Source organism: Australozyma saopauloensis, chromosome 1 (assembly GCF_035610405.1).
Source record: "Australozyma saopauloensis chromosome 1, complete sequence".
Lineage (NCBI taxonomy): Eukaryota > Fungi > Ascomycota > Pichiomycetes > Serinales > Metschnikowiaceae > Australozyma > Australozyma saopauloensis.
This window is the reverse complement of record NC_086131.1, coordinates 1122668-1138181: the sequence shown is the minus strand read 5'-3', so window position 1 is coordinate 1138181 and position 15514 is coordinate 1122668. Positions and strand designations below refer to the sequence as shown.

Below are 15514 nucleotides of genomic sequence, written 5' to 3'. Positions count from 1 at the left end.
TGGCGAACTCAAACATAGAAATTTGAAGCTAACTTTCAAATGTCGTCAAGTGAAGTCTCTGAAAAGCCAAGACGATTTGTCGGACGCAAAGCGCCCACGGGTGATGCAAAAAGTGCGTTGGTTCAAACTCAAAAGCGCCCAATTCGTAGAGCATTGAATCAGATCCCTCAGGAAATCTTAGAGGACAAGGATCTCAATGAGGCTATCAAACTTCTACCTTCCAACTACAACTTTGAGATCCACAAGTGCATATGGAATATCCGCAAGAACAATGCTACCAGAGTGGCACTTCAGATGCCTGAGGGACTTCTCATATACTCCATGATTGTTGCCGATATTTTGGAGCAATTTGGGAATGTTGAGACGGTGGTAATGGGCGATGTTTCATATGGTGCATGTTGCATTGATGACTACACCGCAAGGGCACTAGATTGTGATTTCATTATTCACTATGCTCACCTGTGTCTCGTGCCAATTGATGTTACAAAAATCAAGGTTTTGTATGTTTTTGTCACTATTGCCATTGATGAGACCCATTTGGTCAACACCATCAAGCTCAATTTCGCTCACGGTGATCGCATTGCCTGTTTCGGAACAATCCAATTCAATCCTGCTATTCATGGTATTGTTGATAAGCTAGCGTCTGATCCCGAGAAAACCATATATATCATTCCTCCTCAAACAATGCCACTTTCCAAAGGTGAGGTCCTAGGCTGTACTTCAGCTAGACTCGACAAAACTCTCAATGCCATGATATACATTGGAGACGGAAGATTTCATCTTGAAAGTGCTATGATCCACAATCCCGAGATCCCTGCCTTCCGCTACGACCCATACTCTCGGAAATTAACGAGAGAGCGGTACGATCAGCAGCAGATGGTGAACGTGCGTCAGGACGCCATTCAGACAGCCAGAAACGCAAAGAAAATTGGTCTTATCCTAGGCGCATTGGGTCGCCAGGGTAACCCACAAACCCTTGACAGATTGGAACAGGCTTTCAGCAAGGTTGGTATCAGTGTGGTAAAAATCATTTTAAGTGAAATTTTCCCTCAGAAACTTGCAATGTTCGATGACATCGATGCATTTGTTCAAGTTGCTTGTCCTCGATTGTCGATTGATTGGGGTTACGCATTTGAAAAGCCTTTACTCACCCCGTACGAAGCTATGGTAATGTTAAATGAAGATACTTGGGTAAAGGATTATTATCCTATGGACTACTACAAAAAGGATGGTTATGGAAGAGGCCAAATTCCCGAGAGAACTTAATAGATGGCATCAGTTCTACACTGATTCAATTGTATTATTCTAATATCAGGTAGGAGTCAGAATCGTCAATACCAAGCATGGTTCCAACATCATCTGAAGACCATGACAAGAGCGGCTCCTGTAAATACTCTGTCACTATAGCCGAAAATAACGTGTAGAAGACTTGAAATTGTTCGAAGGAAGATGTAACAATCTCCTTGACATCAATGGGATTGTTAAGTTTTATGAGCGTTGATTGGGAGTCCATTAAAGCAGTTGGAAGTACTGCTTGAATGTCCTCATTTGCAGCAGCAATCGCTTCCTTGTTGAAGAGCTTGTTTTCTGTGATAGCCTGGTATATTGATGGATCCAAAAGCTCCTTGTCAATAGGGAAAATCATGTTTGTGACATTGTAGAAATCAGTGAGTGAACAGCTTCGAAGCAATTCTTGGAGCTGAATTTCTTGTGCTTCTTGTCGAAGAGACTTTGTCTTCAATACTAATTCTGCAACTTTCAGTGATAGCAAGACAATTGGTGTAACTTTAGATGTTATAAGATCTAGGAAGTTGAGCTTGAAAATGACGAGGTCGCGCCTATCAAATGCAGAAGATTCAAAATTCAAGTGCTCCTCGAAAACTGAGATAGGCTGATCGACAATAAGCTCAAGGAATTTTTTGTGTTCAGCTTCAGGCATGTCAAAAACAGTAGCTGAAGTCATTGTGTCTAACACCGGAAGAATGTCCGAATAGAAATCAATAATCCATTCTGGTGGCTGTAAATCTGAAGAGAGATCCAATCTTGCCAGGTTGGATGTTTTTGCAGCTGCCAAACGGTTTGACAATATAAGTTCTACCTTTTCTTTGGCTAGTAACATTGCAGCGGCAATGGATTCATTGATTCCAATTGCATCGGAAATCTTATTGAACATCAAATGATAGAGTTCTAGATGGGTCATGATTTGACAAGTAGTTTGAAGCCTCGTTTCTGCTGAAACGACGCGGTCAATTTCGGCTTTGATTGGTTTTGCAAGCGAACCTAAAGTTTGCTCCAAGATTTTACTGGCTGTTTGAGAAAGATCCTGCTCTCCCTCGAATAAGTTTTTGACTGTCTCTGCCTCGTTGGCAACGATAGAATGAACATAGGCTAGCAAGTCTGCAATATATCTTACGGGATCGTGAGACGAAAAATAAACCGGGCGAGAGTCGGATATGCTGCTCTTTCCATCTGACAGATTATTTCCGTTAATTTGAGAGCTGAATTCGTCTAAGAGAGACGCCGAGCGTGTTTTCACGAATGATTCTAGAACAGAATTCAACTTTTCTGGGGATCGAGAGAGATAGTCAAGGCACATATGTAAAGTGTTTAGTCTTTCACGATTATTGAGCGAATAGATATTGGAAAGCGAGCGGGTACAAAATGTAGTAATCTTCTGGTTTGCTTTCGAAACCAAATCGTTGTTCTTAGCCAAGAGGCTACGACCCTGCTTGGGGTTATCAACAGCAAGAAGAATCAGACAATCCTCATTAATTTTCTCCGCACGCAGAAGGGCATCGAAAAACTCCTGGTTGATGTCATTGTATTCCAAGACGTACTGTTCGTACTCATTGAGGGTGAACTTCTGGCGGAATGCCACCAAAAGACTCTTCTTCAAATCAATTGATTTTTTCTCAGAATTCAAGGCGTCTATTTCGCTCATTAGATCAGACGTAGCTGCGACGTCCTTTTCTAGTAGATCTTTAGTTTCATTAATAGAGACCACAAGAGCAGACACTCTTTCGCCCAACGTCTTCAATACTTTCACCGGCTTCGCATAATCGGCAAGAATAGATGCATAATTTTTGATAAGCTCCGCTTCTACCTGCGATCTCAAATTTTTACGAGCTATCGATCCTTCTATGCCTGCGTCTACCAAATGATCCATGCTTTCTTCGTAGGACTTCGATTCTAACCGAGTGAAAAGCTCACGCATAGAAGCATCTCCAAAAGTCGGATTGAGTCCCCTTGACAATCGCGTGGACAAAGCTTCTGATCGGGCCAATGGGTCTTGTGAGGACGAACTATCAGAGGGTTTCTGATCTTTCGTCAACTGCTCAAGTGATAAAAGTGCATACTTCTCGGCCAACTTCGAGTCTTCGACCTTTTCCTCGATGTTGTCAGCTGCGTTCAGCTGTAAGAACTGTTTCAAGTTATTGAACTGGGATAGTTTGGCACCCAAATTTTCAATGTTCGACTTGAGGGGGATTGAAAGCGACGGTTGAGGTGAGGGAAGCGCGTCATTTTCCGGAAAGGGCTCAAATGCAATGTAGTCCATTTTTGTGAGAGACTACGACTCAGAGACTGCTTCTAGATGTATTTAGATGGATGGTAGTTGAAGTCTTGTGGAGCCTATGTGGAGGGTATGCAGGTAACCACGATAGTAATGTGGATCGGAAAAGATACTAAGAAATATTTAAGATTTTTACGAAAATTAAACTTAGAGTTCCAACTGAAAGATGTCGTGTAATTCTGACAAGTTCAGTTTGTGTAAATTCGCGTTGAAACACCAGTTGTTCAATTTGCAACCATTCCACACTCAAAGGGAGCTGTCCGCCAGTCGATCACCGTTACATTTCATACACACATCAAAAATCCTTTTCAACGTCTATTCAAATTATTAATTGTTTTAGAAAGATCCCTTCAACTTGTCAGAAACAGCATCCAAGAATTCAGTGGTGGTGACATAAGAGTCACGGCTGGTCTTGCCACAGGCCAAGGCCAAGTCCTTGGTCATGATACCGTCATCCTGGACGGTGGCCACGGTGGCTTGCTCCAAGGTGTTGGCAAAGTCAACAACATCCTGAGTGCCGTCCAATCTACCTCTTTGGGCAATACCTCTGGACCATGCGAAGATGGAAGCAATGGAGTTGGTGGAGGTCTCCTTGCCCTGTTGATGTTGTCTGTAATGTCTGGTGACAGTACCGTGAGCAGCCTCAGACTCGTATGCCTTTCCGTCAGGAGTCATCAAGGCAGAGGTCATAAGACCCAAGGAACCGAAACCTTGAGCGACAATGTCGGATTGCACGTCACCATCGTAGTTCTTCAAGGCCATGACGAAACCACCCTTGGACTTGATCATTTGAGCGACCATGTCATCGATCAATCTGTGCTCGTACCAGATACCAGCGGCATCGAACTCCAGCTTGTAGCTCTCCTCGAAGATAGCTTGGAAGATATCCTTGAAACGACCGTCGTACTTCTTCAAGATGGTGTTCTTGGTGGACAAGTACAATGGCAACTTTTGGGCAAGAGCCATCTTGAACGAAGAGTGAGCGAACCCAATGATGGACTCGTCGGTGTTGTACATGGCCAAGCCGACACCTCTGCTCTTGTAGTCGTAGATAGTCTTGGTGATGGTCTCTCCGCCGTTGGCAGGAGTGAAAACCATCTCCAACTTACCAGGCTCCTCGATCACCAAATCGGTAGCCTTGTACTGGTCACCGTGAGCATGTCTACCAATGACAATTGGCTTCTCCCAGCCAGGAATCAAACGAGGAATTCTTGGGATGATAATGGACTCACGGAAAACAGTACCGCCCAAAATGTTTCTGATGGTACCGTTTGGAGACAACCACATCTTCTTCAAGTTGAACTCGGCCACTCTAGCTTCATCTGGGGTAATGGTAGCACACTTGACACCAACACCGAACTCCTTGATGGCATTGGCAGCGTCGATGGTGATCTGGTCGTTGGTCTTGTCTCTGGCCTCGATACCCAAGTCGTAGTACTTCAAGTCGACGTCCAAGTATGGGTTGATCAACTTGTCCTTGATTCTGGCCCAAATGATACGAGTCATCTCGTCACCGTCCATCTCGACAATGGGGTTTTTGACCTGGATTTTGCTGGCCGTGGCAGCAGAAGAGCTGAACGTGCGCGTGGCACTTCTGTAGGATGTTCTCAACATGGGTGGTGGGGGAGTGAGTGGGAAGAAGGGAGGTGGTTTAAGTAGGTGAAAAAATCCGATTCCGCGCGGACTCACCCCGATAACGGAACTGAGTCAGAATATGGTGCACAGGACGGATATATCGGGGACAAAGGGGAAATGGATTCGGAGTTGTTTGTGAATGAGATGGAAATTGGTTTTTTTATTGTTTCTGTGTTTTTTGAGTGTAGTTGTTTTTATGTATGGTTTGTTGGAGAAGGTAGGTTCAAGATTGTAAGTAGGAAATCAGTGGGATATCGAGAACGAAAGTGTGGACGTTTTTTTCCACATTTTTTGTTTTCCAATTTTGCCGGCATATTTGGTCGTAAGTTGGTATTTTCTACATTAAACACTTTTAATGTTTTGCAGAGATTGTAGTCCCGACATAAACAACCTCAAACTGTGAGTTTTTGGCAACGGGGAGTCCATACCAAAATTCTAGCTAAATCTGAAAACCGGTTTGAAATTGTTTTACGCAAATTGTGTTACTGGATTATTGTGACTTTAGTTATGTCTGTTGGATATGTCTCTTCACGCATGCTTGTCTTGTAACCCGAGTTACAAAAGTCAAGAACTCCCCTAGGAAATAGAACCACATCAAAGGCCAGCAAGAGTTTCTAAAGCCGAATTTCGAAAATTGAAATCGTAGCACTCCCCAGCCTAGTTCAGTTAGAATCAATGTACAGTCAAGCACCGTAGAGTGTAGCTCAATATCCACCTCGGAACCTACCTCAATTGAACCGTCATTATTCATCAATACAACTTAATACGTCAAAGAATAGACACACATAAATACCTATCTCATGACAACCAAATCTATCATCCTCACCCACCACGATCACTATATTCACCGACAACTCCAAATCCATCAATTGACACAAGCATATCCACGACAATCAAACACCAGAAGACAAAAACTAATCAAAATATTCCGCGAAAATCCGTTGCACTCGAACCCAACCACATAAAGTATCCCGCCTCCCAACAATCTCACTGTTCCCAAATCTTGATCTGCGCCTACACATTACCCAGTGTGCACTGCTAGTACCTCTCATTTCATCTCTTCTTTCTTGATACAAGTACCACAATCGCATCAATTCACTTCCTGGTACGAACTACTTCTTCTGTCTCACTAACTGACAGGGCTTATTCCTCGGCCTCATATTCACCTCGGCCTCAATCTGCTCCATCCCCGTAACATCGTAGTTTGTAGATTCCAATGACAAATCCAGACGAGCCCTTTAGTGCAGAGTACTATCAGCACATGCTCCTGTCGCTCACACTCAATTCCAAGGCCCTTATAACTGAACTCACAGCATTGGCAGAAATTTACGTGGACAATGCGCCTGAGATTGTCCGATTGATCGAGGACAGAATCACCAAGATCCTCCCGAAGTACAAGCTTTTCTCGTTTTATCTATTAGACTCTGTAATTAAGAACATAGGCAACCCATATAATCTCTTGTTTGCCAAAAATCTATACAAGACATTCACAGAGTCCTATCTAATAGTTGAAGACACCCACACCCGCCAAGATCTTATCAACTTGTTCCAAACATGGATGACTGGACAGAGCAGCAATGGCCTTGAAATCTTCCCTAAAGAGGTCTTGCAGAAGATCGAAACATTCATCATAAAGGCAACGTCGTTGGCTGGTGGATCCGCCCAAGGAGCACCAAAAGTGAATAGAGACGCAATTCTCAGAGAGGGCAATGTTCTTCTACAGCATATAATTGCAATGGATGATGAGCTTGAAAGATTTGAAGATCTGACGCCCGACTATACAGAGCAAATCCAACAATGGAGACGTTTTAGAAACGATTTGGTGTTTGAGATCAATACAATCTGTGAAAGTACCATGACAAAAGCCAAAGATGCGTTTGAGAGATTGAAAGACGGCTATGCTGAAGATCTACGTCGTATACGAAAGGATTTGGATGGGCAAGCTGTACAACAACAGAATCTTATCAAAGAAGCAGCGCAAGCTCCAACAACGACAGATGCAGCCGCATGGTATCCGGAACTCAACAATGTTTACAAAAGAGTAAGAGTCCTTATGATCCTCGATCCAAAGGATGAGAAATTCATGAACAGTGTGAAATGCTGGGGACAACCAAAGGAGAATGTGATTAATCTGGCATCAAAACAAGATGAATCTAGCCAAGCGGCAGCTACACAGCTGCCGAAGAGTCAGATCGCTGAACCCATTGCATTTACAGAAGAACTTGCGGCAACAGCCCCTCTTCCGTCTCTGACCAAACCCAATGAGATATCACTCGCTCAAAGTCTAGGGTTGGATTTCGCCTCTATTGATTTCCCGGATTTCGGGAAGGATAAGATCCGTCATGGGTCTTTCGATGAATGCGAGGACGCAGAGGATGGAGATGGAGATGGATACGATCCCGAACATGCAATAGCTCTTGATCATGAACCTCAATTTATACCCAAAGAGCCACGGAAAGACATCGTGGTACAAAAGCTGAGCTTGAAGCGTGCTAGAGATTCCGAGGAGCGGGTCGTCAAGCGTGTACGTTTCGACGACTGAAAGGGATAAGTAAGGACAATCATAGAACAATTGTTAAATTTGAGATGTGCATTGAGGACCGTCGTGTTTTCTGCGAAAAGTATTTACTCAATGTACTCTGTTGTTGGATTCTACAATGAGCTGAGACACGATCGGATTGCAATAATTGGGAGCCAATTATTTGTGTATGTCAGAGCCTTTGGTTTGGTACATAATTTCGATTTAAACTTGAAAAATGTTGCCGCATGCCTTTAAGTCACACCTATCAAGTGAATGATAGCGTCCAATTGCATCAACATGAGCCTTTATGTCAGATGGTCTTTCAGCGAACAAATTTATATAAGTTTAAACAATGCATTTGACAATGCATGTCGTCATTTCCTAATGATAAGAGCCATCGAAGTTTTTGCCATAGCTTCAAACTAGCATGTAGCCCCTCAACACCACACGAATGAGATGCTAACCCTCCCCATCGTAACAAGACAATTGAATTTAATCATTCGCTTGAAACGGCGATCCAAAATCCACGAGAGAGTCACAACCAATAGCTCCAACTATGAACCATCTCACACTCTATTCTCACCCACAAGATCCCCACGAACAGCATCCTTACAATTCCATTATCCGCAACGGCCTACTCTCACAAAATCTACATCTACATCATCCGCAACTCGCTACGCTCGCAGCTCATCACGCATCCCCTGAATATGATTGTATTCTACACTATACATGGCCTACAACAGAAGCACCAGCTCCCATCCATAACGCTCCTTAGATGTTACCAGCCTTCTTCATGTGCCAGTAAGCAGTGATGAATGGGAAGGCAAAGAAGAAACCAAAAGTGCCGTACCACACAAGAGCAAAAGGAACTCTCTTGGTCTTAACTGGGAAAGGGATGTTGGAGTAGGTACCGGTCTTTGGGGTACCGAACACAGAGTTCATAGACTTGGCGGAAACCTGGAAGTTTCTGGTGGCACGTGGGGCTCTCAATCCGACTCTGGAGATCATTTTTGCGTTGTTTGAATGAAGGGGTGAATGACACTATATGTTTTCAGACCAAGGTGTAAAGTGAGGTGAGGTGAGGTGAGGATTGCACCCGTGCACCCAGGCATTGCGGGAGGGAGATCCACAGAGGTCTTCCCTCCCATCTAGATAACGGCGCGCGTTTATTGGCTACACTCCATTTACATATGAGACGACGCAAAAAAAAGTCAGTCCATGGCGCCTGCACACAGACGGCCTCCCCTACCTACAACACCCACATACCAGTTCTAACAACCTCTCTTACCCCCGTTATTTCCATAAGATATTCACCATGGCCATCGCTCCTATCACCGGCACCTTGAGAAGAAAAATCATCACCGACATATCGTTGGCCTTCGGCTGCGGCTTCATTTTCGCCGGTCTTTACTGGGAGTTTGAGCACAAACCGCTCGTTCAGAAGAGAGAGGCCTTCTACGCCCAGTTGAAGGCTCAAAAGGAGGCCGAAGACTCCGTGTAATACGCTGGACCGTTTCAAGCACCTCGCATAAGTCAATATATATCACGTTACTAGAACCGTGTAGATGTAGGTAGTAGAGAGTAGAGTGTGGAGTGGGTTGGGGGAGACAGGATGTGGGCTGTTGATTGGATGCCCCTAGAGCACAATGAGGGAGTAAGTGATGTTGAACATGGCATTGTTTGTGTCATTGTTGTTCTTGGAATCGAAGTTGGTGTTGTTTGAGCATAGCTTCGGTGGGGAGGTTAGGAGATGCATACGCTAGAGTACTTCTCGCTCTGCACTTTATCCTTCTGCAAAAACGTTGAAGCCATTGTCGAGCCAATTTAGTTTCTGGAACTGATTTTGGCGGAATTCTAATAGAGGGTGGACGGTGAATGGTAATTGGACTGTGCTCATCTGCACCTACTAGTCACCAAATATACACTTTTCTCTTCAATTGACTCAAAACGAGTTCGAAATGTGGTTGAAGCTCTTCCGTGTTAAAAGACGCTGGCATGATGTTTGATTTTTGCTCCAGAATTCAATCAGTCAAGAAGAAGCTAAGCTCAGAAAGGATAGGCTGCATACGTTGGACAAGATGAATATCTTGTTTGAACTTACTTAATTGTGTAGTCGAAAGTCCCTTGGCTACTCAATTGGACTCCATCTCCTATGCCAAATTTGGCTAGATCACAAGTAGATAAGATACTTAACCTGTTGGTTGCGCCCAAATTGACTCATCCCAAAAAACATGCTTCTGAGCCGTTTCGAAAAAACTTCAGAACTATGTGTTGACTTTCAAGCACTAGTCTGAGGGATATGTTAGATCACGTATTAGCCATGTCCCAATGCTCTGCATTGGGACATGCTTAAAACGTAAATCGTTAATTCCAAAAGAAGAGCAGAAGCCTCGAAATAGCATGGTAAATGATGTTTATCTATTATATCTATTGATGCGGTCTACGACAACGAGTTAATAAGCTTCTTCGTGGTCACCAAGCCGCTTGTAACAACGAGAATTTTCTTATTGATCTTACTCTGTAGGTACACGAGAGCGCTTATCTCGCTCCTTGTAATTCCTCCTATTATAACAACAACCACATACTCTTGGCGTGTGCTTCCCTTGGCTGGACTTTTCCTGTTATCCAGCTCGTCACAGAGATTTTTGTCCACAGTTTGCCCCTTGAACATAGTCTCTAGATTGAGAAAAGCCCAGTTTGGCCTCTTGGAGACACTGTTGACAGGCTTATACTTGAGGAACTCCCTTGAATAAAGTGACTCCACCAATCGTGAAAGAAGTGGGACCGTGGCTCCTGTAAGGGCAAAAGAGGGTTGTGCGTAGTCGCTAGCAGACTCTATCGGTCCACCAGCATCTTCATCATCCTCTAAAGGATGGAGGTTCCAAAATTTGCTAATGAGTGTGTAGGTACTTTTATAAATATCTTGGCCACCACTGACCCCGACCAAACTGATATCTTCGTAGTTGACTTCTGGAGAGCTATCGGGGTTCCCGCCGTTTGTTGGTGGAGATTGCGTTCCGCCTCCAGACCTCGTTGTCGCCGTAGTTGTAGTAGTTGTAGCCATAGTGTCAAGCTCCGTTTTACCAAAAGTAAATGCTCCAAAGAAATCATTTCCCTTGTTGTTGACCTTCACAAGTTTTCTTTCGATCATATTGAGAAGGATTAATAAGGGCACTGAACCATAATTTAGACCGAGCTCACGCTCAATGTTGTCGAGATCTTTCTTCCGAATACCATCATTGATGATTGATACTGCAATTACCAAACATAGGACAAGCTCAAAGGGCACACTGATCTCCATAATATCGGAAATCTTTTGAATCTGCAGACGGTATTCTAGATCAAAGATTTCGTTTTGCAACTCAAGCCATTGCTCTCTATAATTGTAAACGTAATCTCCTTCAACATCGGACTTGATTTTTGTCAAAATCCCTTCACTTAGAGTGGTATGCTTCCGCACTAATTCGTGCTTGGTCGTTAAATTACCGAGATTTTGGACTAATTGCTTGATTTCTCGTAGGTCAGTGAGTTTGTCGGAGTTACTGTATTCCAGTTGTAAATACTTCGCGAGCTTATTTAACTTGGCTCCAATGGAGGCAAAATTCAAGTCTTTGAGGTTCTCGTAAAGTTCATCGTGAAGATTTTCTTTATTCTCAAGTATACCGTTGAATTCATCGAACGTTCCATATATGTCATCTAGAAGCCCCAGATAATTCATATGACTGAGAATCAATGGAAAATAATCTAAATTACGCTCTAGAATGACAAGGTCGGTATTTCCAGTGAGTTTCTTTTGGTAGAACTCGGCCTCATTGGCAGAGAACAGAGTCGACACAAGTTCCGGGAGCTTTGTGCCCATCAATATGCTTAGTAGAAGCGACGAGTGATCTCCCTTTGCAAACACATTTTTCAACTTGATGATATCCTTGCGACTGGTGGATTTTGAGATAAGCTCGGTCACAGCGTCGGCTAAACCAGATACCAATTCAATGGGATCATTGAAGTACGAGTCGAGGCCACCGTTCGCCATATCTAGTGTGAGTACAAAATCTTCAATGCAAATTGGGTAGGTTTTCCAATTCAGGAGACGGCAGTTGGAGGACATGCGAATATTTGGTAGGTTTAGGTCTACATCCACCACTGAATCCAAAAGAGTCGACTTGTCACGCCCAAAGACCTTTGAACAGAGCTCATAGTAGAATGATTGAGACAAGTTGCGCACAATGAGGTTAATTTTCTGACGAGAAGTGCCCAAGTTGGCCCACAACTCTCGAAGTAGTTCTAGATCTACAGAACTACTTTCGACAACAACAATCAACGTCCCATAGCTGGAAAGAGACAGCTGCAACACCGAATCATTGACAAATTTTTCTAGCCAAGTCAGCTCTTGGAATTTCCCTCTGGCTCGTACTTCCAGAAATGGAGAAAGGCAATTGACAACCTTGGACAACCTCTGAGGAATAAGGAAGAGGTTATCGTTAGTGTAGACACGATCTAGACACAGAAGTAGATTGTCGCGAGACGATTGGTTTAAATCCTCTTGGATTGAGGTTGTACTCATGATTTGATTTCAGGTGGTGTTGAATCTGGGGTAGAAGAGTAAATACTTGTGAGAGGCTGATAAGGGTGCTTTCTAGAAGTGTTTCGTGAATTTTTCTATATATCTATATATTGAGAGGAATTATATTCTATATTTAAAATGATGGGCCTATAGGTGAAAGGGAATTGTATTGAGTGCGTACTATTGTTCTAGAATGCTATCGTTTGGTGTTCTACAACAAGTAATGTAAATACTCAATTTGCATGAATTGAAATTTAATAGTAGCAAAGAGTTTGAGTTTTATTTAGCATGAATTTCGTCGCAAAGCAATACAATACTAAATGTGCCTCTAAAGCGATACCTTAATTTGGTGTGAATCTCAAAGAGCTAACAGAAACGCTTTGCACTATTTGAATAAGAAAAGGTGTATATTTCGGGACTTCATTAAACGGCCAGATTTGAGAAATTTGGCTCCGGCTGTATTTTATCTAGTTTTGATCGTGTAATTGTCATAACTCATAGCAGATTTCCTCTGGTTCGACTGACGGAATCAAAGCTTGTACGAACCGTGCTTGCTCTGCAGAGCCAACTTCAAAGGAAACAAAGCCATGGCTTCTTGCAGAACTGAAGCCACCAAGCGGCGGTCCAAAGTAAAGTACAGACTGGTGACAAGCACACGGTCATTACTCAAACGCACAAACTTATAGTCTATGAACATCCACTCTGTTGGGTCAAAATTCGTGTCATGGAAGTGGATGGTGTGATCAAGTGAAACACGGAAGAAATCCTTTTTGTAGTCCAACAATGGGAACACGGCACGCATCACTGTACTCAAATAGAATGAATCAGAGGCAAAGGCGAAGTCAACCATATTGGCTTTACGAGGCTCCTCGGCCAATTTGGTATTGTCGATCACTTTAAAGAAGATTCCGAATTCCCTTCTTCCCGGATCGATCAGTTTCTCCTTATCGGTAGCTTTCCAAACCTCTGGAGTAATTATGTGCATTAAATTGCCGTTCGTATGTTCCAACTGGGGCAATTTATCGAGCTTATGCTTGTACTTGTCAAAAGTGTAGAATGGCTCTCGCAGGAACTCGAACGGAACCTTGGTTCTGGGATGGTTCATCTTCTCTTCGTCTAAAGCGCCGAAAGATTCCTGACGTTGCTGAATGCTATTTGCGCGGGTAAAAGAAGCCATGAGTATAAAACAAAGTTCGTTGCTATGTATTTGATAGCACTTCACCAAGCGGTTACAGTAGTTTCTGCCTTCAGACGTAATTGTCACCTCATACCGCATGTTGGAGTCCATCAGGCCGGCCTTGAGGAAGTAGGAATGAAGCGAATGGACGTCGAAATCCTTATCCTCTATGGAGTCGTAGGCAGCGACCAATGCTTGGGCAACGAACTCTCCGCCATAAGTTCCTCTGGTTCCTTCCCTGAATGGCTCCAATGGGTATTTTCCCTCGAACAGAAACGTTTTGGGATCGGCGCCAGGTGTATTTTCACTCTTCACAACGGAGAATTTCTCCTCTAGCTTGCATATTTGAGTATTGTCATACACTGTTTGTAGACTCATGGTTGTGGAATTGAGATCAGCAAACGATTAATTAATAAAGATAAGAACAAGGAAGACTTGAAGAGCGCCGAATTGCGAAAGCCCTAATAAATAAACTTCTGAAATAAGTATTGGAGTTTGATGACTTGCTTGTGGAAGATGCCGCGTTTATATACCCTCCGGTCGAACGTTCTAACCTCGGCACATGCATCTGCCGAGGCAGGCATGAGAGCACGAACGGTCCGCAATAGGAAATGACAAAAAGGTGAAAATTTCAGAAGCAGATTCATTACAGGAGTTTTAAGTTGCCATTGAAATTTCACTTCGAGCGTGACACTTTTACATGGGGTTCTAACTCGGTTAAATCTAAGACATAAATCTAAAACATTTATCTGCAGGCCGATAAGCGATTGTGGAAGACGGAGTTAAGGAGCATAATAAATGAGATTCATTTGGCTAACAGTTTCTATTTGATTCTATAAGTGAGTTGTTTTCATAAGGTCTCTTTGGTCTATGAGATCTATTCAATTTGATTCGTGAGTTGTATTCATAAAATTCTAGTTTTCGAATATTGCCTCCCTGCTTCGCCTAAAGCTTCAGAGTATCTTGATCCTTGACCACACCAGCATGCAGAATGGTCAAACCTTCTTGGACAAAGGTCGCAATGCATCGGTCATTTTTGTCGAAAAAATAGCCACGCAGTAAGGACCGGTGGTTTTTCGAGATTTTGAATTGATATGCCAATGACGTCCAATCTCCAATGACGTTGAATGCATCAAAGTCGTCACAATGAAAGTATATGTGGTGATCGAGCGACATGGCTTGGTAATGGAATAAATGTAGACCATTGAGCGACATGTGCATGAGCTGCCTTGCATCCTTGCCTTCGTCGTATTCCTCAAATGGATTATCGACGGTTGGATTCCAATCCAAATGCATCACTCTGGCTAGAGTGGTTAGAATCACAGCGTCTGACAAATCCGCCAACCCGACGAAATTAAACTTGCTATCGGAAACATGACTTTTGTGAGGCTGGTGTAATCTGCTCCAAAGTGAGATCCACCGCTCACTGGCGTCTTGTGCCTTCTCCTCTGGACACAATTCGTGCTCTACGAACTCATCCGAGTATGCGTTTCGGATGAAATCTGTATGGAAACTCTGATGGAGCAGCTCCGGGTCTCTGTACTTTTTCGTAAGTGCTGGCGGCGGCACCTGCAATAAATCTCTACGGTATCCACTGCCCTTCTTGACTAGCGTACACAGTGCCAGATACATCACCTGTCCCTTTTGGATCAAATGGATCTGCCGAACGCAAATGTCTACATCGTCTCGTATGTTCTCAACATTGTAACGCGCGACCACCCTTGGATTACCCGGTTTAATGAAATGTGAGTGGAACAGAAGCGGCACATACCCTGGCGCAGATTCAATGGCTACTAAAAGAGTTTGCGCACACATATGTCCACCATAAACACCTCTTGCTCCTTGAATCGGGAGTCTGAGCGGATGGACTCCCTCCCAAGTATTGGTATCTATTTGGTGGACTCTGAGTGCTTCTTCAAAATCGTCCGTGTTATCTGGTGCTTGGATCATGATAAATAAATACGCAATTGGTTAGGAAAGCTTGAATTTAGTAAGAAGCACAAAGAATGGAAATATCTACGTTCTACATAGGATTGTGGTGGACCTTTA

At 43.4% G+C, this 15514-nt stretch overlaps 8 protein-coding genes across 8 annotated transcripts; 3 read left to right on the top strand and 5 right to left on the bottom strand.

Moving 5' to 3' along the window:
- Positions 1 to 39: 39 nt before the first annotated feature.
- PUMCH_000527 (uncharacterized protein) lies at positions 40 to 1266 on the top strand (the record flags this gene model as incomplete). Its single annotated transcript, XM_063019609.1, has 1 exon — positions 40 to 1266. One exon carries the CDS (start codon positions 40 to 42, stop codon positions 1264 to 1266), a length of 1227 nt encoding a protein of 408 aa, XP_062875679.1.
- Positions 1267 to 1300: 34 nt separating this feature from the next.
- On the bottom strand, positions 1301 to 3556 carry PUMCH_000526 (uncharacterized protein; the record flags this gene model as incomplete). Its single annotated transcript, XM_063019608.1, has 1 exon — positions 1301 to 3556. The coding sequence occupies one exon, from the start codon at positions 3554 to 3556 to the stop codon at positions 1301 to 1303; it is 2256 nt and encodes a 751-aa protein (XP_062875678.1).
- Positions 3557 to 3907: 351 nt separating this feature from the next.
- Positions 3908 to 5185, bottom strand: PUMCH_000525 (uncharacterized protein; the record flags this gene model as incomplete). The annotated part of the gene is made up of 1 exon (XM_063019607.1): positions 3908 to 5185. One exon carries the CDS (start codon positions 5183 to 5185, stop codon positions 3908 to 3910), a length of 1278 nt encoding a protein of 425 aa, XP_062875677.1.
- Positions 5186 to 6422: 1237 nt separating this feature from the next.
- On the top strand, positions 6423 to 7748 carry PUMCH_000524 (uncharacterized protein; the record flags this gene model as incomplete). Its single annotated transcript, XM_063019606.1, has 1 exon — positions 6423 to 7748. One exon carries the CDS (start codon positions 6423 to 6425, stop codon positions 7746 to 7748), a length of 1326 nt encoding a protein of 441 aa, XP_062875676.1.
- A 750-nt stretch (positions 7749 to 8498) lies between these two features.
- PUMCH_000523 (uncharacterized protein) lies at positions 8499 to 8735 on the bottom strand (the record flags this gene model as incomplete). Its single annotated transcript, XM_063019605.1, has 1 exon — positions 8499 to 8735. The coding sequence occupies one exon, from the start codon at positions 8733 to 8735 to the stop codon at positions 8499 to 8501; it is 237 nt and encodes a 78-aa protein (XP_062875675.1).
- Positions 8736 to 9042: 307 nt separating this feature from the next.
- Positions 9043 to 9228, top strand: PUMCH_000522 (uncharacterized protein; the record flags this gene model as incomplete). The annotated part of the gene is made up of 1 exon (XM_063019604.1): positions 9043 to 9228. One exon carries the CDS (start codon positions 9043 to 9045, stop codon positions 9226 to 9228), a length of 186 nt encoding a protein of 61 aa, XP_062875674.1.
- Positions 9229 to 10167: 939 nt separating this feature from the next.
- On the bottom strand, positions 10168 to 12288 carry PUMCH_000521 (uncharacterized protein; the record flags this gene model as incomplete). The annotated part of the gene is made up of 1 exon (XM_063019603.1): positions 10168 to 12288. One exon carries the CDS (start codon positions 12286 to 12288, stop codon positions 10168 to 10170), a length of 2121 nt encoding a protein of 706 aa, XP_062875673.1.
- A 529-nt stretch (positions 12289 to 12817) lies between these two features.
- On the bottom strand, positions 12818 to 13843 carry PUMCH_000520 (uncharacterized protein; the record flags this gene model as incomplete). Its single annotated transcript, XM_063019602.1, has 1 exon — positions 12818 to 13843. The coding sequence occupies one exon, from the start codon at positions 13841 to 13843 to the stop codon at positions 12818 to 12820; it is 1026 nt and encodes a 341-aa protein (XP_062875672.1).
- Between the last annotated feature and the right edge of the window lie 1671 nt (positions 13844 to 15514).